The sequence below is a fragment of the Terrapene carolina genome, unplaced genomic scaffold, assembly GCF_002925995.2.
Source record: "Terrapene carolina triunguis isolate 2854851 unplaced genomic scaffold, T_m_triunguis-2.0 Scaffold85, whole genome shotgun sequence".
Taxonomy (NCBI): domain Eukaryota; kingdom Metazoa; phylum Chordata; order Testudines; family Emydidae; genus Terrapene; species Terrapene triunguis.
This window is the reverse complement of record NW_020664436.1, coordinates 60,571,195-60,595,707: the sequence shown is the minus strand read 5'-3', so window position 1 is coordinate 60,595,707 and position 24,513 is coordinate 60,571,195. Positions and strand designations below refer to the sequence as shown.

Sequence of the window (24,513 nt, the reverse complement as noted above, 5' to 3'; positions counted from 1 at the left end):
TAGAAAAATCACAAAGGAAAAAAAGGAGTCTATAAAATAAAGCATTATATTAACCTCATAACAAAAATGAACTTTCTAGACATAGGTAAGCAACTTCTTGTTTTATTGTGATTAACGGCTTTATCTACAGATGACACACTACAATAATTTTGGACTGTAGCCACTTAGCTAACCACTGTAAATACTTCCAGATCATCTTATATGGCTTGATCCTCTCCCATTTAAATCAACTGGACTTTTACCACATCTTCTGTGGAAGTAGGAGGTGACCTATAATTTAAAGGTATTGAATACATGTACGATATTTATGAATAATTGGACAAACTCCATCAAGTTTATTACAAGTTGAAGTTAATTGTAAAGGGAATTTTCCATACATTTGCAACAAGACTGTGGATTTAACTTATTATCTCAATGTCGTCATAATGTAACCGTTCTTAGTACATTAACTGCTCCATTACTACTTTCACTACTCAGACAACAATACAAATTTACTTAGTATCAAGGATGAAGAAATTAGGCCCCAATCTCAATTTTAGCCACACTATGTCTAACAAAGACTCCCAGTTACAGAAGTGCTAAATAATAGGAACAATCTCACTAACATCTACAATACCACATTTGAAACACAGCTTAACTACAAACACATTGTCATTAAACACCTTCCTTTTTCCTCCACTTGCCCATACCTTTTCTATTTTCCAGCTGTACAGGAAACAGGTTTCTGCCTTGTTTATATATCAACAATCTTCCTAAAAGGCACAGTGAATGAACAAAATAGATATACTGTAATTCTTGTCCTGAGTAGAAAGTCTTCTGGTTATTGCCTTAAAAAAAATAAGAACATTTCTCACAATTCAGTTATAATTTTCAGTACCATACCTGTCTATTATGTATTCCGGTTTGAACCACCAAAAATGTGTAGTACTACATTTGTAAAGGAAGTTTCCCAGATAGCATAAATAAGCAAATATCACTGAAATATACTTTTTTTCCCCATTTCAAGTGAAAAAGACATAAAGAGCTATTTCAAAAGATTATATATAAAGATATTTTTGTGGGGTGAAAGCGTGAGGGTGTATTCTTCTTTTGTCATGTGGAGCTCAGATATCACAGTAATAAGCATAGTATAAAAATCTAGGTTTTATACATATATATAAAATTGTACAACACGATAAAATAATTACTTACTGCTGTACTGCTGGGGCAAAACATTAACTCTAGAAGTTGCATCAACTGCTGATTCACATGATTCAAAGTAGTAAACACACTGTTGAACAGATGCATTAATCTGAAAAAAGCACAATACAATAAAACTTCCAACACCTCACAATAAATTAATTCTCCTTTAGATCCAAGTATTGCCTCTTAAAAGGGCCTGAATTTTCATATGATTGCACATAGTTTAAAATGAATCAGCCATTTACCAAAAGGAGGGAAATTTTTCCAAAGCAATATAAGTGCCACTGAGAAGTCCATAATGTTTATCAATAGAAACCTCAGATCTACAGGTATCAAAAGGATTATTCTGCGAAAAGGGTACTGTGTAGGTATTTATGAAAGCTAAGAGAAGTACAATATTTAGTGTTATTCAGGAACATTGATATGGAAACTGTGTGGTGGGAATTATTTCGGGATGTCAAGAAGTTCAGCAGGCCAATCTAATTCACAACATTGTCCAGTTATACTGGAAGAAGGACAGAAGACACTGGGTATGGTTTAATGAGCCCCCAACTTTATTATTAGTTGTCTCAGATAACCTGGCAGATAAAATAATATAGTGCAGGTAATTCCATGTTCATTTCAATATCTACCTGGGGGCTTCCACCAGCCCCCCTTTTTCCAGCCAACCCATTGCTGCTCCACCTGGTCTAGTGAAAAGGGGCTTCTCTTGCTGAGCTTGCCCTTATCAACTCCCCAGCTCTTCCAGTCCCTGGGGGAGGAGTCAACTGACCCGCGGTGCTTTCTTTCTTTTCTTAAAGTGATATACCCCTTCTTTCTGCAAACCAGACAATGCCTCCCCTCCCACAGCTTAACTAAATAAAAACATGTTGTAGGGTAGCATTGTAAAGATGTCAGGAGAATAAGCTACATATGTCCAAAAAGCCAACTGCATTCTTTAACTTATCCCACATTTTAATCACCCTTTTAAAATAATTTCACTCATGGTCTCTTTTCACTTTTAATAGCCATGTTTTAAAGTCACTTTGCCCACTACACATGTAGATGTTTTTTTCCTGCTTCAAAAGGACACCTAATCTGGTCTTCAAAACCTCAAACTATTTCTTCTTTTTCTTCTCCCTCCCAATGTACCGTACAATGGTGTCTATATCACTGAATATGACTGATCAAATTCAGCGCTGGCTTAAATGTGTATGCTGCTATAAGCTAGATATTTTATTAAGATGATCTGAAAGTTTGTGGTCAACATTTTCAAACCTATGTGCCTAACATTAAGCTTCTAAATTGATGTTTAATTATTTAAATAAGTCGCCTCATTTTCAAAGGTAGAGAGCACCTGCAGCTCTCATTGATTTTGATGGGATTAGTTGGTGGCCAGCAATTCTGAATATCAACTACACCTCTACCCCGATATAACGCTGTCCTCAGGAGCCAAAATATCTTACCGCGTTATAGGTGAAACCGCCTTATATCAAACTTGCTTTGATCCACCGGAGTGCGCAGCCCCGCCCCCCCCGAGCACTGCTTTACCGCGTTCTATCCGAATTCGTGTTATATTGGGTAGCATTATATCGGGGTAAATATATTTTATTTAGGTGCTTAAATATGGACTTAGAAGCCTAAGTTTTGTCATCGAAATTTGAAATGTTTGGTCAGAGGATCCATCTATACTAGTCAAATGTATCAGTCCTGAACAATATTGCTAGCACTGATGGTCTCTGCAAAAGGGTAGAGTGTTTATGCTACCAAATATTTTTTTGTTTAAAAAAAAAGGGTTTTCAGCACACAGCACTCTACTCAACAAGTGCTGCAATCAAAACTGCAGATGTACACCTCCCCAGAAACATGTTTTTGAAATTACTAAATAATGCAAGAGTAGGCCTGAAGTTATATTTGCAATTATAATACTGGGGTGCCGACGTGTCTCTTTTACTATTGAACCATGTATTGCATATACATTGAAAAAAAGTAAAATAAATGCACAACTTGGTAGTGGGCCTAACTTATATTTATGGAACATGTATGTTTAACTTTACTGTGTGTACACTTTATATTATGAACTCTTTGGGGCATGGACCACTTTTTCCTCTATGTTTTCAGAGAGCCGAGCATGATGTTGGTACACAACTAATAAACCTAAATGCACCTAATATAAAAGGTATTTTTATGTTTTTTCCTGTATTTTATTTAATATATTATAATTTTATCATGTGATGTGATGTATCATAAAAAACATCACATCACATCTCTTCATTTGTATTAACCTATTTTTTAAATTACAGCCCCGATCCTGCAACACGTTCCATACATGTGGACCGCCACTGCATGGAGCCCACTGAAATCAGCAAAGCTTCGTGCAAGTGCAGGGGGTCACAGTTTCAGAGTCAATTGCACCTTTGACTCTCCTCCTGGTCTTCCTCGAGGGCACCCACTCAAGGATTTAGGCTTCCCAGCTGTCATCTCTTTTAGGGTGGGGACCTGCATCTCTCTCCCTTGAGACTGGGGGTTTAAGGTTTGCAGTCCCTTTGCAACTCGCTGTAATTTTCCAGTAGATTTGACCAGGATCCAGAACCTGAGGTTAACTCTTTCTCCAGGGACTATAACAGTATACACCAACTACCAACCGGCCTTCACAAAGCAAATTGCATTTATTCTTCAAGCAAAGACATTGCAGAGAAAACATATAAAACCAAAAAAGAACCTACATGAATGCTAAATGCTTACCAGCGGTCACCCCTAATTCAAACACAGGGTTCTGGTAGGTGTCAGTCTTTCAGACACCACAGCTGGGTTTGCCCCCTTGATTACAAGTTCATGGTCAGTTTTTAGACCAGGAACCAGACCCCCGTGGACAATTCAGCTGTTTCTTATAGAGCTTGGGCCAAGGTAACTAGTCAGTAGCCATCTTTTTTGGCTTTTGCATAGCCCGGGCTGTGGAATTTGCATTATTCACTCTCCAAGGATTCCCCAGGAAACCCACTTAACACATTGTGCCAAAAGTCCATGTCTGCTGCCACATTTCAATATAGTCGTTTGAACTCCTTACACTTCCCAGGCCCCACAACTGTCACACAAGGGTCTGCTCACGTGGAACAAGTTGCAGTATTGGTGCTTTACATATGTGATATGTTCTGCCTTAGCCTTACAATTTTTGATTGATGATGCTTGATTTCATAACCTTAATATTGCATTAACAGGAGGGGTCTTTTTTCATTAAACAGTTTAAAGCCAAACTCAAGACGTATGTTTTTATGACAATTCTCCACATGTTTATCATCATCTATATGTATGTCTTATGCAATAAATCTATAATATGACATGTATAAATAGTATTAAACAATAGTCTCATTTATTAAATAGCTGATATCAAACTTTTCAATTTCCCCTTATTCAAATCTGCTCGCATGCCCCATATTGCATTTAGCACTGACAAAAGACTATCAGATTCTGAAACAATTTTTTTAAACCAAAGACGTGGCCAATTTAAAAAACTATCACATGGTCCACCGAAGGAAAAAAGACCAGCCACAATGGAGGACAGGAACAAACAACTGCTCAAACCACAAGGAACAAAATGGAAATAAATTCTAAGCAGAATATGGCAACCACAAATATAGACTTACCAGAGATTTATATTTCTTTTCAAGGAGCCTTAGCACCACTGTTCTGCTATAATTTGCATGCTAAAATTGTAAAATAGAAATAGTGTGAACATCTATCATTTTATTTAATTTTTACTTTGCAACACAAAAATCAAAGTTCTCCAATTCTATTCCAATAATTACTGCACAGAATTAAATTCTAACTCATGTTAATCACTATTGCATACAGGTATGTTTGTTTTTCTATTGGCATTAGATTAGGGTAGCCATAAAAAAGAGGGGATTACAATAAAACTACAGTAGTTCTAGAGATAGGCCAGAATGAAAATAAACACAATGTGCAGTTTCACATGTACCAAACTAGAAAACCAGTAACTATGCTTAGATGACAGGATATGGCTTCATATGGAGCTATGCAAATCCTGAATGGTATAGTTGTGAGAGGCAGAATGCAAATTGACCCTTTTGTGCTCCCTTGGAGGATAGCTAATTCTAACCTCAAAAGGAATCTACACCACACCTTCCCAATGAAGCTATTCTCTATCCTTCCACCTGTACCCTTCTCTTTAACATGGCCCAGGACTATTGCCACACACAACTTTTTATATATGTTTCTCATTGTTTTATGATGTTTAAATTTTAACCCTTCATTACAATATAATCACCTTTACTTAAAAACTGTCACAAAAGATGCATTTTAAACTACTTCTGCACCAATTACTTTCTGCCCCCAAAACCCTTTAGCAGGTATATATACCATATGTTATAGTCTATAGAATTGGTTACAACCTAGAATCACTGTTTCCAATCTTTATGAGTTAAACATTCTGAAATACATAAAATCCATCAGCAGATCCTTCCATTTTTCCTTACCATCCATTTTTTAAACCACACAGCTTTGATATCAAGCAGAGCCAAGAAGTAGACTGGATCCAAAAGTTTTGGAGAGACAAGGTGTCTTTGCTCATGTTTTACTGACAACAGCAATAAGGTACTCTCAACTATTTCTTCCATATACCTTAAGAGATTATGAGAAAAAAAATTGGTCAAGTGTTAAATTGAATTAAATTTTATGCTGGTACCATTCAAAAATAATCTTGCTTATAATACTGGAAAACTTTTTGAACTGAGAAATATTATATATACACACACACTGTAAATGGAAACTGAATTACATTTAATTTGATCTTTTAAAGTTCTTTTTCAGCCCTTGCTGTGTTACAGTGAATAAAATGGATAACAACATGCATATTTTTATATAGCATCTTACCAACAGTATATAAAACAGTATATAAAAGTTGGCTAATAATTATTATTATTAATTGTTTACCCACCATTGAAATGCAGTCTCCTCCACGACAAAAGAAGGTAAATGTTTAACTATGCATAAAAACTACTACCCAAATTGTTAGGAAAAAGAATACACTATCATTCAATTGAAACTGCAGGGGAATTTAAGTAGATAGAATGTAATTACTCAGACTTGGATTTGGCCAGAATCCTGGGGCCGAAGTCTCTGACTGTTGGGGAAAATGCCACTGATCTTTTAATTAAAGTGATTAGCCACTTTTCTCTCATCTGAAAAACACCTCCAAAAGCAAAGCCCCTCTGAGATGCTGTGGCACTGGACCATCAATGACTTGGAATTAAGACTGCTACATACTCAATCACCAACACTTCCTGCATCATGCAGTCATACTGAGTATTGGAGATCCTGACATCTGTTGGCATATGCTAGAAGATGTGAGGAGAGGATAAGGTTTCCAGAGAGTCTGGAGAGGAGGTAGATTATTTTGAGTGCACTGATGGGGAATTGATATCATGCAGCTGATGCCAAGCTGAAGTGGAACTAGCAGGGAAAAGTGTTTGCCTGCTTCCCCAAAGGCAGGGGGCCTGAAGGCTGAAAGACAGTAGGAGAAAAGGCTGAAAGGCACAGAAGACTAAAAACCAGAAGCTGAACTAGCTATGGAGAGAAGAAAGCTAGGGTTATTTGTCAAATGATTCTTTATGATTGGAAAATAAGGATGGCGGGAATGGAAAGAGTATATATCAAAAAATATATTTACACAAAGACACCTGCATAGCTGATGGCAGTTGAGGGAGATAATGAAGTAGTAGCCCTGAACTGGCAGATGGGAAATGGAAAGGGACTTTCTCTAAGACTGTGACTAATTAATTGGAAGAAACCAATATATTTATATGAGTAGTATACTAAATTAAAGAGGAAAAGAATATGGTACCAAAAAAAAAGGCATAGTGGGGCACAAAAATGTTTTGTACATGCAGTAATCATCCTACATGTTTATTCAGAGATTCACAAATTTGAAGGCCAAAAGGAACCACAATGATAAAATCAAGTCTGACCCTCTCTGTAACATGGGCCATAGAATTTCACCAAGTGGTTCCTGAATCAAGCCCGTAAATATGTAGTGAAACAGTTGAAAATGCAGATCACTATGAAATCCATCAAGCAAGGCCTGACTAAAAGGGTTACTGAAATTATGCAGAGACTGTAGAGTGAATTCATTCCCTCAAGTGTCTACACAGCTGGACTGCACCCATTACTATAACCTATGGAGAGCATCGCTCCTTTAAACTAATTTCTTCAACACAGCCTTTTAACTCCTTTTTCCTCATTCCCATCCAAAAGTGCTTTCCTTATATAGACCCTTTGTATGTGCACAAGAGAAAGAAAACAAGGAACAGTAAGTCATACACTGAATATCACTACTAGTTCCACCACTTCCTCTCCCTCACCCTCCACCCCCAATTCCTCATGTGTTCTTTGTTTAGGTTATAAAATTCTCAGCATAGGGGCCTTGCCTCTTGATCTGTAAAGAATCCAATAAAATAGTAATGAAGGGAAGGAGTATAGACCACTGTCCACAGTGAGCCTCTAAGTAGTTTTGTGATCCAATGGATCCATGCCATGACAGATCCACTGGCCATTCCCCTGTCCCATGCTCAACCAGCTCTCAGTCCCTCTCTATCACCCCCCACAATCCAGACATTTGGATACACATTACTAATCTTCGGATAAAATTCTATGCCTTTAAACACTAATGTAAAAAATATTTATCTCAGAAAAAAGGTGACATACTTTTCTGGATGACGAATCCAGAAAGAGGGAACCTCTCTTTGGTACTCATTTAGAAGACGCACCTGTGAACATAAAGGTTATAATTTTTTTAAAAAGAATTAATAATATTTCAATAATTAAAAAATAAAAGGGATAGAAAGCTAACGTATACCTTTTTAAGTAAACGAATTATTTCTGGGTTAGTTATGTCTATACCATCTGAAATAGTAGGAACACAATTTTCTCCAGAAAGAAAGTACAATTCTAAGTGTTTCGCTGAAAAGAGTGGGGGGGAAAAACAGTATTACTAGTAATATAGACTTCATTAGGTTGTGATTTTTTTTAAAATGATTTCAGAAAAGCATATGAAACATGAAAAATTATTAAAACATGATTAAATGCACATACCTAAGCTTGTATAGACTTCCCTTGTCATATTTAGTGGAGAAGATGAAAAGGTCTTTGCATAGAATCTCAAAATTTTGTCCTAAGAAGAAAAAGAAATAAAATTAGTAACCTATGCTCAAATAACCTTATTAGCATGGTGTATAATATGGTACAATTAAAATGTATTGTGTGTTATGCTCAATATTACATACTACTTAAATAGCACTAAAGATGCACCTGGTGCATTACCAGGATACAAAACAGGTCTGTGGTCTCAAGAACCTACAATCTAAAAGGAACAGTGCCCTGATCTCGCAATTTGCTGCTCCCGCATGGAACTGCACTGATCTATGCAGGCACAGGATCAGGGCCTATATTAGTATATTTTAATTGTTTTAATGTCATACAAAATGCAAGTAACTTACACAGTAACACTAATGATATGAAGTTTAACCACAGCTTTTAAACCAATGAAAGCACTTCTTAGGAACAAGGAGAGAGATAAATGACAGCACTTGGCGCAGCTTTAACAATTTTAGTTTTGGCAGATATGAAGGGCACTTCCACACTGAAAAAACCCCACATCACTTCATTTGCATTGCTTTTCCAGAGGAGATGTGCCCCAGAGATCATGCCAAAAGTAATAAAGAAAGCATCATATTTTTTTTTCTGAACAGTGCATATGCAACACTGTATCTTCAAGATGTATCATATCTTTTGTGACAATGAGAAAATACACTGCTTTACTGTGAGAGATCACCATCACATTTTATATAGTAGTTAGGCAATCTTTTTAACAAAATGATAAATACATTTTATTTTTTATGCTATTACAGAGAACAAAGCAAAAGATACAACTTAAATAACTTTTAAAGTGCAAATTTAATATACCACAGTGAGCACTATAATACAGAAATAATGAAGTTCTCTTCTCAATAGAAAAAAAAATCTTTACTATATTCATTTTAAAATTAGCCCAGTCAAAACCAGTCTACACAAAGCAAAATTTGGATACCAGTCATATACCCACTGATTTAAATGTGAATTTAACTGGCTGCATAAAGCTTGTCTGAAAAATGGCAAGTGAATGCAAATACTGCACTATATACCTGTGAGGTTTCAACAAACATATGTAAACTCTATGCTGAGTAATTTGTTGGGGCTGATGTGAATTCCAGTAATCTCTGCCAATCTGTCTTACTTTTTAAGGTCCTTTATCTCTTCGCACTCTAGTCCAAGTCATGGCCTCTTAAACAATGATCTTCAGGTTCAGAGAATCAGAATTGGACCCAGCTTGTACCACATTCTACTGGAATGGGAAGCATGGTACATTCTCCAACTGATTGATATTATAACATGTAGATTCGTTTTCACAGAAATTCATTTGACTGCCTAAAACTAATGTAGGCTGACATTTTCACAAGGATCTAAAGAAATTAGGCACCAAACTCCCACTAAAAGACAATGGATGATGGACATGTTGCTCAAATTTATGCCTTTGAAAATTTCTCTCACTAATAGCACTTCTAAGAGATGTGGAACTCCTCCAGGCTATACTGGAGTGAAATTACTGAATAAAGCAGTGTGCAGTACACTAGATAGATATAGTAATTAAAAAGTGTTACTTTTTACTTTAAAAAATTATCTATATCTGTTTAACTTCAATGACTAATGAAATAATATTGGAGAAAGGAAGTCTCTGTTAAAGATTCAATACAAACACCCACACCCTTTCAATTAAAGTATGAGAACACACAATACACATCCTCTGAGACCTCTAGCAAAACCAGGAAAAAACAGATATTTATAAGGGGAAAATAATCAGAAAAAAATCTATAAAAAACAAACACAATATTGAGGCATCTTCATACATCATAAAAAAATCAATACAGGGAACAAGTCCAGTTATTACACAGTCCTGTGCCAGTCACCTTTAAATCAAGTGCTGGAGAAATGTGGTAAGTTGTTTTACCTCAAGAACAATTTAACTGATAAATATACAAATTAGTTACCTCTTGCCAGATCACTGGACTACCATGTCACAAATGTACATGTTTATTCCTGTGAACTGTTTAGAATAGATAAACATGATTGCTACATATAAACCATTTGCTTACACTGAACGTGGAATCAGGATCCGAGAGAGACATTGTCAGATGTTTACGCAAATTAGACCAACTCTCACAGTTTAGTACATCAGAGGGAGGCGCAGAACACAATGTCTGCATTGCTTCCTGGCGCACCTGAAATAATCATAGAATCATAGAATATCAGGGTTGGAAGGGACCTCAGGAGATCATCTAGTCCAACCCCCTGCTCAAAGCAGGACCAATCCCCAGACAGATTTTTGCCCCAGATCCCTAAGTAGCCCCTTCAAGGATTGAACTCACAACCCTGGGTTTAGCAGGCCAATGCTCAAACCACTGAGCTATTCCTCCCCCCCAATCAAGAAACATAAACAAAACAATGCTGTCAACAGTACCATTACAATGAAATACTTAAAAATGTGATTTTTGTGGGGAAACAGTCCATAGTAATAGGACACAAAAAGCAAGAATTCAAAAAAAAAACAACCCACCTCTTCTGCTAGTAGATTGTTAAGATAATTTGGACAAAACAGGAAACACAAAAGCATACACTTTTAAAATACATAATTAAAGTAATCTAAGGATTATGTTGATTCCTATTAGTATTTTGCTCTCCCATAGCAACTATATATTTTGTTATCAAATACAAGATTTATACTAGATCATTAAATTGCTTTACTTTATTACTCAAATGCCACAACCTGGAGTAATAGCACTGCAAAAAATAAACAACAATAAATATGAAGCAATTTACTGCCAGACACCTTTCAGTGATGTGCTGCTGGCTGCTGCTTCCCGCAGCTCCCATTGGCCGGGAACAGCGAACCGCGGCCACCGGGAGCTGCAGGGGGCCGTGCCTGCAGACGGTTAACGTAAACAAAATGTCTCACAGCCCACCAGCAGATTACCAAAGGTTGCCGACCCCTGAAATGGAATGATTGCAACTGTAACTATTGTTGTTATTATTTGTATTATTGTAACTATAAAGCTGAAGTAAAGATGAAATCATGGACCCACTGAAGTCATTTACAGTTTTGCCATTCATTTCAGTGGAGCCAGGATTTCACCCATGTTTATCTACAGGTACCATATTCTCAAATATACCATAAGTTTTCATTTATATGAGTGATATTTTAGACATTCTTTTCACTTACCTCTTTAGGTTGAGCAGGGTCAAGCCTTTCCACAAGTAGCTGTAATTGTTCTTGATTCATGAATGTATAACTCTGTAACACACAATGTAAAACGTTAACTAAGTAAATCCTATTAAAATGCACCACTAATGACTAAAATCATCAGACTTTATGGATATAAAATTTATTTTTGAACAATTAAAGTGTTAGCATTTATCTTAATGCAACGTTAAAGTTGAGATTTTAAATGGCCGAAGTTCAGAAAACCCAAACTTGAAGGTCCAGTAATAAAATTCTTTCTTCTCCATTCTGCCTCTGTATTACAAAATTATCAGAGGGGTAGCTATGTTAGTCTGAATCTGTAAAAAGCAACAGAGGGTCCTGTGGCACCTTTAAGACTAACAGAAGTATTGGGAGCATAAGCTTTCGTGGGCAAGAACCTCACTTCTTCAGATGCAAGTCTTGCATCTAAAGAAGTGAGGTTCTTACCCACGAAAGCTTATGCTCCCAATACTTCTGTTAGTCTTAAAGGTGCCACAGGACCCTCTGTTGCTATTATAAAATTGTTATACAATGCTAGGTAATGTGGCATGCAATTAATATAGCATAGTATTGCATGTTGGAAAATAAATATACAGTATTTTACTGTTCTTCCAGTAAAACTGCAAAAAGTTAAAATGAATATTGTGTTTATGTAAACTTCACCTTTTCCCTCACATTATTTGCACGTATTTTGCAGATTATATATGTCCCCGCACTTGCATGCTCACAGACATTGTAAATGCAAGAAACCATGTTTTTCATGACTCTAAGGCAACAGAACTGCGAAAGAATTTACCCTTTGCAGACGAATCTGGCTGCAGAATCTAAGATTTCATTTTTTAAAAACGATTCAATTCTGCTACTGCTCAACTGAAAAGAATCTTTAGACATCATCTTTTAAAAAAATCACTTCAAGGTTAAGACCACATGTGAGGAAGTTCAAACAAAAGGGTAACTTTTTGAAAAAAGGTGTAATCAATTGAAAACTGGGGTTTACAGTGAAAGTGCCATCTCATCCTTAATTGTAATATCACTACTCACTACTCTGATGGAGAACCATAAACATCAAATTAATCAAGATCACAAGTGTGGTTAGATGTTAATAGATGTTTGGCTGTGTGCGTGTGATCCCTTTGTATGCTTCCCCAGCCCTGCGCAGACAGCTGGCACAGCAAACTTCGAGAGTGAACCTCCCAATGACCACAAGAGCCGTTAAGGGATGAAGGAACCCAGCCAGGTTTATTGTCAATGAGGCACGGTACTAGTATCCCGCAGACTCTACCGGACCAGTAATACATGTATGCCTGTAACAATGGACCAGCTCAGTGAACGACGAGACTTTCCGTTCCGTTCCTTGACTAGCCAAAGATACTCCCTCTGAGATATACCTTCATATACCCAATACAAACAAGCTAGTACTGCCCCTCTGTAGGAGCTGGATTTTATAATGTACTATGAGAATTAATGTATGATTTGATTTCATCCTGTCAGCCACCCTTTTTGAATAGCAGAAAGGATGACAGACCAAAACAATCCTTATGACTGATTATGGTCACCCTTTTGTTTTATAATAAGTTATAATGTCTACTATGGTTTCCTATATGTATTACAAAGTAGGCACTCTAGTTAAATATACATTTCTTTGTTTTAAGGTTTAGTAAATAAAAGACAGGGTTCTCTATTGGGTCTATGTTAAGTAGATTAGAGGAACATTGAAGGCCTGGGTCTCAATGTAAATTGTCTTGGTTATTGATTGAAAAACTTAGCAAGTTTTTTTAATTTAATTTGCAATGCCCTTTTGCTCAATATAAAATACTACTGTTTGTATTCTCAATCTGTTTGTGTGAATGAGGAATGTATGCATTAGGAAAGATAAGGTATGAAGGCCATTGTTATAGCCAGAGTCAAGGAAGAAGGAGTGAAGAAACTTAAAGGACATCAAAGAATCATCAACACGCATCCATAATGAAGGGCAGATTGACAACCATGAGGTAAAGGCTGGCATGCCTAAAGACAATTGATTAAATCGGAACAAAGGACAGGATGACCCTCTCGGAGGTGTATTGGAATGTTTACACCAATTAAGAAGTAACCGGTCACAAAGTGACACAGCAGAATCCGTAGGCTTCAATAGAGAAGAAAACCTATAAGAACAGGGTGCTTTGCCATAGGACTTTGGGTTCGTCTTGCCATACTCCAGGAGCATCGGATCGCAACTGATAGAACCCCGCTCCGCTCTGCGACCAATCTGGCTGGCCACTAGATTGATCCAGACTCTGGACTGGTAACTATAAACATCACTGCAGGAGTGTGTGTGTGTGTGTGTGTGTGTGTGTGTGTGTGTGTGTAAAAAGCATATGCTAACTGTGGTATTCTCAATAAATGCTGCGTGTATTAACCTTCCTCTATAAAGATCCCATGTGTTTTGTATGAGCATAACACCTCTGACATAGTTAGTTACTTCCCCCTGATGTGGCTAGTTATCACCCATCACCTGGTACATGTTGGTTATATTACATACTGTCATCCTGACCTTATCTTTTAGGAGGGGTCAGTGTGTTCCTGTTATCCTTGGGAATGTTTTTGTACCATTCTTGATATTTGGATATTCTCGTACTGGTACCACTTGATATCGGGATGTGTTTGCGTGAGTACTCTGTGACTAGCACTTCTTAGGAACATGTATTTCTGCAATATTAGCCCTGTTCTTGCCAGATTCTGTGAGCAGGTCCTGCCTCATACCAGGCCTCTGATACAAAGGCTTACGTCTCAGGCTCTTTTTCTACTACAAGTATAAGTATTTTACTTATTCCACAATACAAGTCCAGATCGTAATATCATACCTGATTGAAAGATGAGTCACTATCAGAGCAGTTGTCCGTATAGTAAGCACTATGTTGCTCTTTCTTGGTTTTCCTATGCATCTCCTTATTACGCATCTGATCTTCTTCAAATTTGTTAATCAGAGATTCCACCACCACCATCATGACATTCTTCAAGGAATGCATCATTTCTCTGTACCTTCAAAGTCAAGGTAATGTTAATACTAAACAACATAAAAATCACTAATTAAACTATGAATAATGGAATAAGGCATGCCATTACATTTACATTTCACAGAATTTACTCAGTGAACTAAAAAAGTTTTAAAATAAATACAAAACGCTATACAGATCCCAAGTAATTAACAGAATGTGTGTGCAAACTTAAAAACTATAGATATATACATTTTAAAAATAAACCAAAAAGCTTTCCTACAACTATTCAAATAACAATACTAAAATTTATAACAAACAGCATAGGGACCTGCATTCCCAGTTTTGTCACGAAGCTGTATTCTGCACTCAGATGTCTTTCAATAGGAACAATGTGAAGCCATCAGCAGAATACAGCCCTAACAAAATACAAGAGACCAAATCTGATCCTCATTACCGTTTCTGTTTCCACAAGTTTAATTAAGGATTTTTCTTCCACAAAAGTCCTCTGCGGAAGCAGCAGTACAGAATGCATGGACAGAGTAGCCTTCAGATAACCAAGTTAATCTAAAATGTATAATGTTTAATAAGCAGAAGATCCACATGGATATAATGTAGCTAGCCATGCTGTTGCGCAGAATGAACTTCCACCTCAAATATTCTCTTGCAAGTCTTCTTCCTTCATCAAGAGTCAGTATGGGAAGATTTAGGCTTCTTAAATCCCTCAATTTCATCTTCCAACCTCATTTGTTGTTGACCTCCTGTTCTGCTTCCTTTTACCTAAGTTCCATAAACCTTCTTTAGAACCGTACCTTCTTCTGTATGTTGGGCATGACCCCACCATTACAGTTGTCTTGTTCTCAGCTGGTACAAGACTGCAACTTACCAGGATTGTCTGTGACAAAATCAAACGGGTGTTACGAATACTGTGTAACTTCTGACACTGAAAACTATTTAGTTTTCTCTCCTCAGCTGTTTCTAATGGACATGTTTCTGCTCCCTGTAAAGGGTTGTTGTGATGAGGTGTCCAAACCACACTAGCATGTGAGGGGTTAATAGAGCCCTAGAGAGGCTGTGCAGGAAGTGGCCAATAGGCACCAGTGCTCCAAGCATGTGCTTGGGGCGGCACTTGGAATGGGGTGGGGAAGGGGCGGAGTTGGGCTGGGGCGGGGGGGCGCGCAGGAAAATGTTTTTGCTTGGCGTGGAAAAAAACTTGGAGACAGCCCTGAAACCAGGGGCAGTTACTCCCTGGAGCTCAAGGAGGGAAAACTGGGTGCCATAGAGGTGGATGGTAGCTAGCACCCTGGACAGAACAGTACTGGGCAGGAACAGGGAAGCAAGAGGGAGCTCCTGGCTGGCCAATAGGACTGGTATGCTGAGGCCCTGAGGTAAGGGCAAAGAAGGTGCTGGGGGTTGGGGGAAGTGGCCCAGGGAAATATACTGAGGACTTGGAGGGGATGCAGCACATGGCTGCGCATTGACAGGGTTCCTGGGCTGGGACCCAAAGTAGTGGGTGGGCCTGGGTCCCCCCACACACACTTGTCACTGGGCCAGTGGCTGGACAGTTGACTGCAGGGCCCCTGCAAGGGGGAGCACAGATCATGAAGAGGATGCTGCGGTCCTTTGAGTGATGTGGGTCCAAGAGCAGATGTGACGGGGGCAAGGCACCATCAAAAGGCATACCGACATGTGGAGCTAATCTCCAAGATGGCCAGCAGGTGGCGCCACTGTGATGAGTCACACCCATCACATTTGTCATCAAAACCACTGTATTAAACACTTGTATCTTTGTTGGCACAGAAATCCTGCTGCCCCAAGACAGGCTTTGAAGATGCTGAAATACCACTGATGTAAAACGAATCCAACATGTGACTTCAGTTATAGAACCGCCTGCTGTCAACCAAATATTCAGATAGATAAAACTATTCACCCATTTGTTATCATTACCATCATCTACCTGCAGTGTTGGCGAGACATTTTATAGGCAGAGTGCATAACTTCTATTTTATCACCATTGATCTTAAGTTCCATTGATTCTACAATTCTACACAGCCTTTCCAGCATTAGCTGTGGTTGGTCAGTAGTCTCCCCAAATAAGGCAACTGCATACTCAAGATCCTCTAAAAAAGAATCTTTACATTTCACACCACCTATTTTGGCCTCCTTCAGCTTTGTCATCAGATAGTCTATTAGAATATCAAATGATGTAGGTGAGAGAATAGGCATCTATGGCCTATTCCTGATTCTACTGAAAACTAGTCCGTAATAATTGTTAATCCTTGCCCAACTAAGTGTACCATGGAAAAGTGTTCATTAGGCACACTAAATCATTAAGTACCCCATCCTGACATAGCACTATGCAAAGTGCTCATTGATGCACTGAGTCAAAAGCAGCTGCAAAGTCAATAAAGGCAATGTTAACTTTCTTTTTTTGCGCTAGTCATTTTACAATAGCATTCCACAAGGCATACACAGAATGGATTGTAGATCACCTTTATGGAAACCACACTGGTTGCCTCTCGTTATAGAGCTGAAACAATATTTGATCATAAAATATGGTAAATAAGGTAATATGATCATAAATGCATTTTCTGGGACTGATAACATTGCTATTCCACAATAATTTGAGCAATATGATTGCTTTTCCTTTGGGGGGGGGGGGGGGGGAAGGCATGATGCAGCCCCTTTTCCAATCTTCTGGAATGTGACTGGTTTCCCAAACTTTTAAGACAACTCTATGAAGCCAAAAGAACAGGAGTACTTGTGGCACCTTAGAGACTAAACTAAACCCAGACAGTCACTCTTCAGCAGTTCATTGAAATGTTATCCAGGCCAGGTACTTTATCATTTGATAACTGTTTGGCTACAGGTATCACTTCCTCTAATGTCACTGGCATATTTTCTACTTAGTTCATTTTTGGATTAAGTTGTAGTTTACATCTTGATAGGGATCTGTTCATTAATTCTCAAAAATGCTCAGACCAACGCTTAAAATGTGCATCAATATCCTGGCAATAGTTTCCATTTTTGTCCTTAATTGGTGGAAGTCATGAGAATGGATGTCTCATTATGACATTCAAAATCTCAAATATGCATTTCTGGTCATGTCTTTCAGAGGCTTCCTCAATGTGCTGTGCCATACTATTTCACCATTGACTATGGTAATTTTGGTGGACCCTCTTAACTACTTGTTCAACACATTTATTCTCCTCTATTGTCCATTTCCTCCTTTCTTCATTAACTTGCCTCAACTTTTATTGCACCCATTCTACACTGCACTTCTCTTTTTTCCCCATAATTTGATGGTATCATCTGTAATCCTATGTTGCTTTTTCATACTCCTTAGTTCTAGCTGTTCTCCAGTGATTTCTGTATCAGATTCCCAAAATAAAGTCCACTCTTCCTCTGTGGTAGATAACTAGTCATCCAATATAGAATATTTATTGGAAATCGCTACCACATAACTGTTAGTGATAGCTTCAACATGAAGCTTATCAACACTGAAGCATTTTGATGCAGTAGGTACTAAAGCAGATCATTATTTCTACTATTAGGAGTCAATGATCAGATTCCAGAGCAAGATCAGTATTCCTAAATACCTGAACATCCCGGATGAGTTTAGTCACATGGTTCCAAAGTAGAATGTGATCCAAGGCTGAACTGTTGCCCGATGGATACTGAAATATATACTTATGAGAATTCCTGTCATGAAACCAGGTAGTCATTAAAATAGTTCATGTGGGAAAGCAAATTCAAATAAACGCACATCATTATCTAGTCTCTCTTCCAGTAAGCTGTGTGTCCCCAATACCAATTCAAATCCATTTCTGTAATGACCAAAGTTAATGTTTAATAAACCCCCTCCATTCAAGAAACAGAATGGAGATGGAGAAAAATAGTCAATTTCCAGACCTTTGTGAAGTCAATACTGTATGTACATGCATGAAAACAAAACTTGATCTGTAAAAGGGAAAAATGCAATAATGTTGTATTTTACATGTATAATAGTGTTTTTCATTCTGAAGGAGGACAGGGCACTTCACAGACTATATATGCTCAGCACCTCTAAAATGCAGCCATATATGGGATGCAGGGCAGCAGCCCAGTGCAAAATTTGCATGCTGCACAACACTGGGCAAGGAGCAACTTTGGTCAAACATCTGTATGAAGAAAAAACAAAGTCAATGAGATCTTTGGTGCCTCTATACAGCACTAACTGGCTATGTGGTTCACTAAAAGTTCAGATTGAAACTGTAGTTTGTCAAAGTGCTCTATGGAACTTTTAGTGCATGGTAGCAGGGTTCACATGGTGACTTAGTGCACAGCAAGTGTGAATGTGCCATTCACTGAGTCTCTGGGTAGTCAAGCTCTTTATCATTTTGTAGTGTATATAAACATAGTTTAGTGCAGTTTACTGTCTGTGGGTCTTTGGGCAAACCTTAAATATACAAGCTATACCTGCTGTATAGCGGCACCAAAGATCTCATTGACTTTGTTTTTTCTTCATATATAGTCTGTGAAGTGCCCTGTCCTCCTTCAGAATGAAAAACACTATTATACATGTAAAATACAACATTATTGCATTTTTCCCTTTTACAGATCAAGTTTTGTTTTCATGCATGTACATACAGTATTGACTTCACAAAGGTCTGGAAATTGACTATTTTTCTCCATCTCCATTCTGTTTCTTGAATGGAGGGGGTTTATTAAACATTAACTTTGGTCATTACAGAAATGGATTTGAATTGGTATTGGGGACACACAGCTTACTGGAAGAGAGACTAGATAATGATGTGCGTTTATTTGAATTTGCTTTCCCACATGAACTATTTTAATGACTACCTGGTTTCATGACAGGAATTCTCATAAGTATATATTTCAGTATCCATCGGGCAACAGTTCAGCCTTGGATCACATTCTACTTTGGAACCATGTGACTAAACTCATCCGGGATGTTCAGGTATTTAGAAATACTGATCTTGCTCTGGAATCTGATCATTGACTCCTAATAGAAATATACAAGGCGCTGGTGAGACCTCATTTGGAGTACTGTGTGCAGTTCTGGTCTCCTATGTTTAAAAAGGATGAACTCAAACTGGAACGGGTACAGCAAAGGGCCACTAGGATGATCCAAGGAACGGAAAACCTTTCATATGAAAGGAGACTCGAGGAGCTCGGTTTGTTTAGCCTAACCAAAAGAAGGCTGAGGGGAGATATGATTGCTCTCTTTAAATATATCAGAGGGATAAATACCAGGGAGGGAGAGGAATTATTTCAGCTCAGTACTAATGTGGACACGAGAACAAATGGATATAAACTGGCCGTGGGGAAGTTTAGGCTTGAAATTAGACGAAGGTTTCTAACCATCAGAGGGGTGAAATTTTGGAACAGCCTTCCGAGGGAAACGGTGGGGGCAAAAGACCTGTCTGGCTTCAAGATTAGGCTAGATAAGTTTATGGAGGGAATGGTTTGAGGGGATAACGTGATTAGTCAATTAGGCAATAACATGCCATCGCTGGTAAAATGAGGATCCGGCTGGAGAATCTTGCCTATATGCTCGGGGTTCTACTGATCGCCATATTTGGGGTTGGGAAGGAATTTTCCTCCAGTGTAGATTGGCAGAGGCCCTGGAGGTTTTTCACCTTCCTCCGCAGCATGGGGCAGGGGTCGCAAGCTGGAGGATTCTCTGCGACTTGAAGTCTTTAAATCACGATCTGGAGACTTCAACAGCGGAGTTAAGGGAAAGTGGGTGGGTCAGCTTTTGTGGCCTGCATCATGCGGGAGGTCAGACTAGATGACCATAATGGTCCCTTCTGACCTTAAAGTCTATGAGTCTAACTATCCATGATGACTCCAAGATCTCTTTCCTGATTAGTTGTAGTTAAATTAGCCCCCATCATATTGTATGTATAGTTGGGGTTATTTTTTCCAGTGTGCATTACTTTACATTTATCCACATTAAATTTCATTTGCCATTTTGTTGCCCAATCGCTTAGTTTTGTGAGACCTTTTTGAAGTTCTGCACAGTCTGCTTTGGTCTTAACTATCTTGAGTGGTTTAGTATCATCTGCAAACTTTGCCACGTCACTGTTTACCCCTTTCTCCAGATCATTTAAGAATAAGCTGAATAGGATTGGTCCTAGGACTGACCCTGGGGGAACACCACTAGTTACCTCTCTCCATTCAGAAAATTTACCATTTATTCCTACCCTTTGTTCCCTGTCTTTTAACCAGTTCTCAATCCATGAAAGGATCTTCCCTCTTATCCCATGCCAACTTAATTTACGTAAGAGCCTTTGGTGAGGGACCTTGTCAAAGGCTTTCTGGAAATCTAAATACACTATGTCCACTGGGTCCCCCTTGTCGGAGAATAACAGAGTTCTCACTTTTTGTTTGGGTACAGCAAGTTAGATACTTTATTTTCTCAAGCAATTGCGTAGAGGGAGAGAGCAAAACAGGTCTCTCAACAGGTAAACAATTACAGCAAGCATTTATACCTTTTGTTACAGACAATAATGAGCAACAGCTGCATTTTGTTTATACATAGGTCATTCTGATATCTTGTTTTTCTCACTAATGTAGACTCTTAGTCTACATTCCATATTATCTACACATTATCTACACAAGGTCGCAACAACTTCTCACACAGTTCTTTCCCACTCGCCTCACACATTCCTTGCTTCTACAAATCTCGCGTTATTAGGGTTACAGTTAGCCTGACTCTTGCTAACAAACTGTCATGCATTGCATCCCCTTCCTGTCAGTTCTTTCTCTGCTTCCACACCCTTGTCCACGTTTGTTGACCCTTTCGAAGAACTCTAATAGATTAGTAAGACATGATTTCCCTTTACAGAAACCATGTTGACTTTTGCCCAAAAATGTATGTTCTTCTATGTGTCTGACAATTGTAGTATGACCTACCTATATACACCTCTACCCCAATATAACGCTGTCCTCGGGAGCCAAAAAATCTTCCTGCGTTATAGGTGAAACCGCGTTATATCGAACTTGCTTTGATCCGCCGGAGTGCGCAGCCCCACCCCCCGGGAGTGCTGCTTTACCGCGATATATCTGAATTAGTGTTACATCGGGTCGCGTTATATTGGGGTAGAGGTGTATTACCAAAATTATTTCAGAAGTATTATCATTAAATGTATAGCTCATAATCAAAAGGTCAAATTCCCAAGACAGACCCCCCCATGCACTTAAATAGTTATATATCCAGCTAATAACAGGGAGACTATAGTTATCCACAATAGGGGCTACAATAGTCTTGAAATCAGACCTAATAGACTGTGAGACCCAAACAGAACATTATCTGTTGAATTTCTTGCAGTCATAACGTGACAAATTTTGGAACAGGTGACATGTACAAGACACTATTTAAGCATAGTTTAAAACTTCAGTTGTTTTGTTTCCTTTTAGATGTGAAGTCTTCTGAAACCAAACATTTAAAAATTAATTTCTATCAACACGAAACAAACTTTGATTGTTTTCACTTCCTGCTGAACTGAGAACTTAAAATTAAAACAAATGGTTTTGGTAACAAAATCACTTTCTATTCACAACACAACAAATAGAGATGGAGTTCATACTGTGCAAGAGAATCAAGAGAATCTGCAAAGAAGGGATGGCTAACCAGGTTGTAAGAATTATCTGGCATATACATGGGCTTTCCATTTAAGGTCATGCCTTCACTAAATAAACCAGTATCTCAAGAAATCTGGCTACAACTCACATATCCCCTAACATGATTATAAATATGGTTCTGATGTGTAATGTAGACCAGAGAATTTGTATGCAGACAGGATTTAAAAGAAGTGCAACTAATCCACTTTAGTTGAATTACAGCTTTCAAAGTATGTATATCTAGATAATCATGTTCAGTGTCCACTTAAATCTATAAGGAAATTTAAAAATTGTGCATAAACAAATTATTTCTCAGATACACACATTTATATTTGACAAAGACCTCATTTCTCATATAGGACTATTTGTAAATCAAGTGTGAAATTTAAAATACAGCTATTTGAGTTTAAGTGCTACCAAAATCCTAAATAATCCCTTAACCATACAAAGTCAAAAATCTTAAATAGTTCAATGGATTGTCTTCAAACCTTCCTAGTCAGCAATATACTTTCATTTCCAAGATAAGACAATCCTGAGGAATTTCAACCCAAAAGGCAATATGTGAGGAAAGTTATAAATGACAAAAAAACAGATTTTAGAACCAAAGTACCTTCATCCATAAATATTACAATTAAGAATTATTGACTGAAAAAATATGAAAGGAAAAAAGAATACGTTGGGCCAGACAATCTTGCCAACTGCATATTTTTAAAAATGGAATTTTATATGTATCCTGTGTACATACTCACTCTTTTGATTCCCGAGTCTTCTTTGTAACATGTTGGACAAGAGTGTCATAACCAGATCCTTCACCCTGATTTTGAGCAGAGGTACATTTTTCTGTTTCTTCTTCAATCACAGAGCCCAGAGTGCTACATATGTATTGTCTAAGGTATTTCACAAATTCATAGCTGCAACAAATATCCAGAAATTAAAATGCAATGTATTTCATGATATTCATCTTCCAAACATTTTCAACATTACATATGCAACATTTTTCCAGCAGACACATCTGTTTAAGTATCAGTACTTTTAAGAATTAAAGAGGAGTTTTTCAGCCGAGTGAAAAGTTCAGACACCAAACCAGAGGCGCTGGAACAATTTGCATAGGTGGGGTGCTGAGAGCCATTGAACCAAACTGTAAACCTTGTATATGATGGACACCACTTCAAATCAGGGAGTGCTGCCACACCCCCAGCACCACCAATTCCAGTATCTATGCACCAAACAATTTTGCTTTTCTTAAATGTCTTCAGTATCGGTATATCATATGAAAAGAATATCTCAGTAAGTCAAAATTCCCTTTTGTGCCTATGAAAATCTTCCCCTAAATGCAAAGATCTATATTGATGCCATATTAAGGCTGCACAGTCAAAAATCATAAAGTGTTAGGGAATGCAAAAGTTAAGGCTCCAAGAAAAACATTAACTTGAATGCACTGATAAAAAGTACCTTGAAGCATACATGTTATGACAATTAGTAATAATTGATCCAAGTTATACATGTAACTAGGAAAATTGGTAGAGAAAATGACCACACCACACCTTTAAGTAGGGGGTGAGAGGATTTGTCTGGCTAGTCTAATGAAGGGAACAGTGTTTTATGGCTGGGAGAAGAGAGAGAGGAAAGCTGCTACAAAAGGGAACAAGGGACCAGCATGACGACGCTGACTCATCCCCTGGGAACTGGATGGGCAGAGGGGTTTAAAAGGGGCAGCCCTGTGTGTGAAGCCCCCTTTTACACGGAGCAAGCGGAGGCTTGAGATACCAGGTTTGGTCAAGACCTGCTGTGGGCAGTGCGCTAGCCACCCCTTCTTTAGGGGGGCTGGGAAGGAATTTTTCCTTTGCCACCAGATTGGCGTAGGTGGATTTGGGTTTTTTCCATCTTCCCTACAGTGGGTTCAGGAAGTGCTTTTCTCATGCGTAGCATGAAGGGTGGTAGGCTGTATGTCACAACTCATTATTTAAGTGTGGGGCGGATGTCCAGTGCAGGTACTCCACAGGGAAGGTATACAGTGACCAGATAAATGGCTTGGGAAAGGACTTAAAAAGAAAAGGGGGTGGGGACTCCTATGATTGGTATGGCAGAGAGCCAACCCCCTTTTCTTATAACTCACCTTAACCCTCCTACAAGGGGGAGTGGATGGTAAAGTCCCAGCAATGGATTTGCTGGGTGGATCTGGATGGAAAAAGAAGGGGAGCTGGCAGAAGCCCCCTGGGTAATTATGGAATGAACTTGGGGTTACCTGCACTGTATAGTTTTATCTGCCGGGTAGTCCCAGACATCTAATAATAAAGTTGCAGCCTGATTAAACCCATGTCAAATGTCTTCTGTCCTTCTTTCAGTATAGCTGGACAACAGCACATATATGCTATGCAGTTGAGTTAAAACTTGTTG

General features: G+C 38.3%; 1 protein-coding gene across 2 annotated transcripts in view; it reads right to left on the bottom strand.

Moving 5' to 3' along the window:
- The window catches only part of TBC1D32 (TBC1 domain family member 32), a 157,010-nt gene that overhangs the window by 121,214 nt on the left and 11,283 nt on the right, over positions 1 to 24,513 (bottom strand). For both annotated transcript variants that reach the window (XM_026649841.2, XM_026649842.2), the window contains exons 3-13: positions 22,866 to 23,027; positions 14,356 to 14,533; positions 11,492 to 11,563; positions 10,368 to 10,493; positions 8,272 to 8,350; positions 8,036 to 8,139; positions 7,885 to 7,946; positions 5,658 to 5,802; positions 4,806 to 4,865; positions 1,192 to 1,291; positions 690 to 827 (exon numbers count right to left, since the gene is read on the bottom strand). In XM_026649841.2, coding sequence (XP_026505626.1) covers positions 690 to 827; positions 1,192 to 1,291; positions 4,806 to 4,865; positions 5,658 to 5,802; positions 7,885 to 7,946; positions 8,036 to 8,139; positions 8,272 to 8,350; positions 10,368 to 10,493; positions 11,492 to 11,563; positions 14,356 to 14,533; positions 22,866 to 23,027 — 1,226 coding nt within the window. The remainder of the gene's footprint in view (positions 1 to 689; positions 828 to 1,191; positions 1,292 to 4,805; positions 4,866 to 5,657; positions 5,803 to 7,884; positions 7,947 to 8,035; positions 8,140 to 8,271; positions 8,351 to 10,367; positions 10,494 to 11,491; positions 11,564 to 14,355; positions 14,534 to 22,865; positions 23,028 to 24,513) is intronic.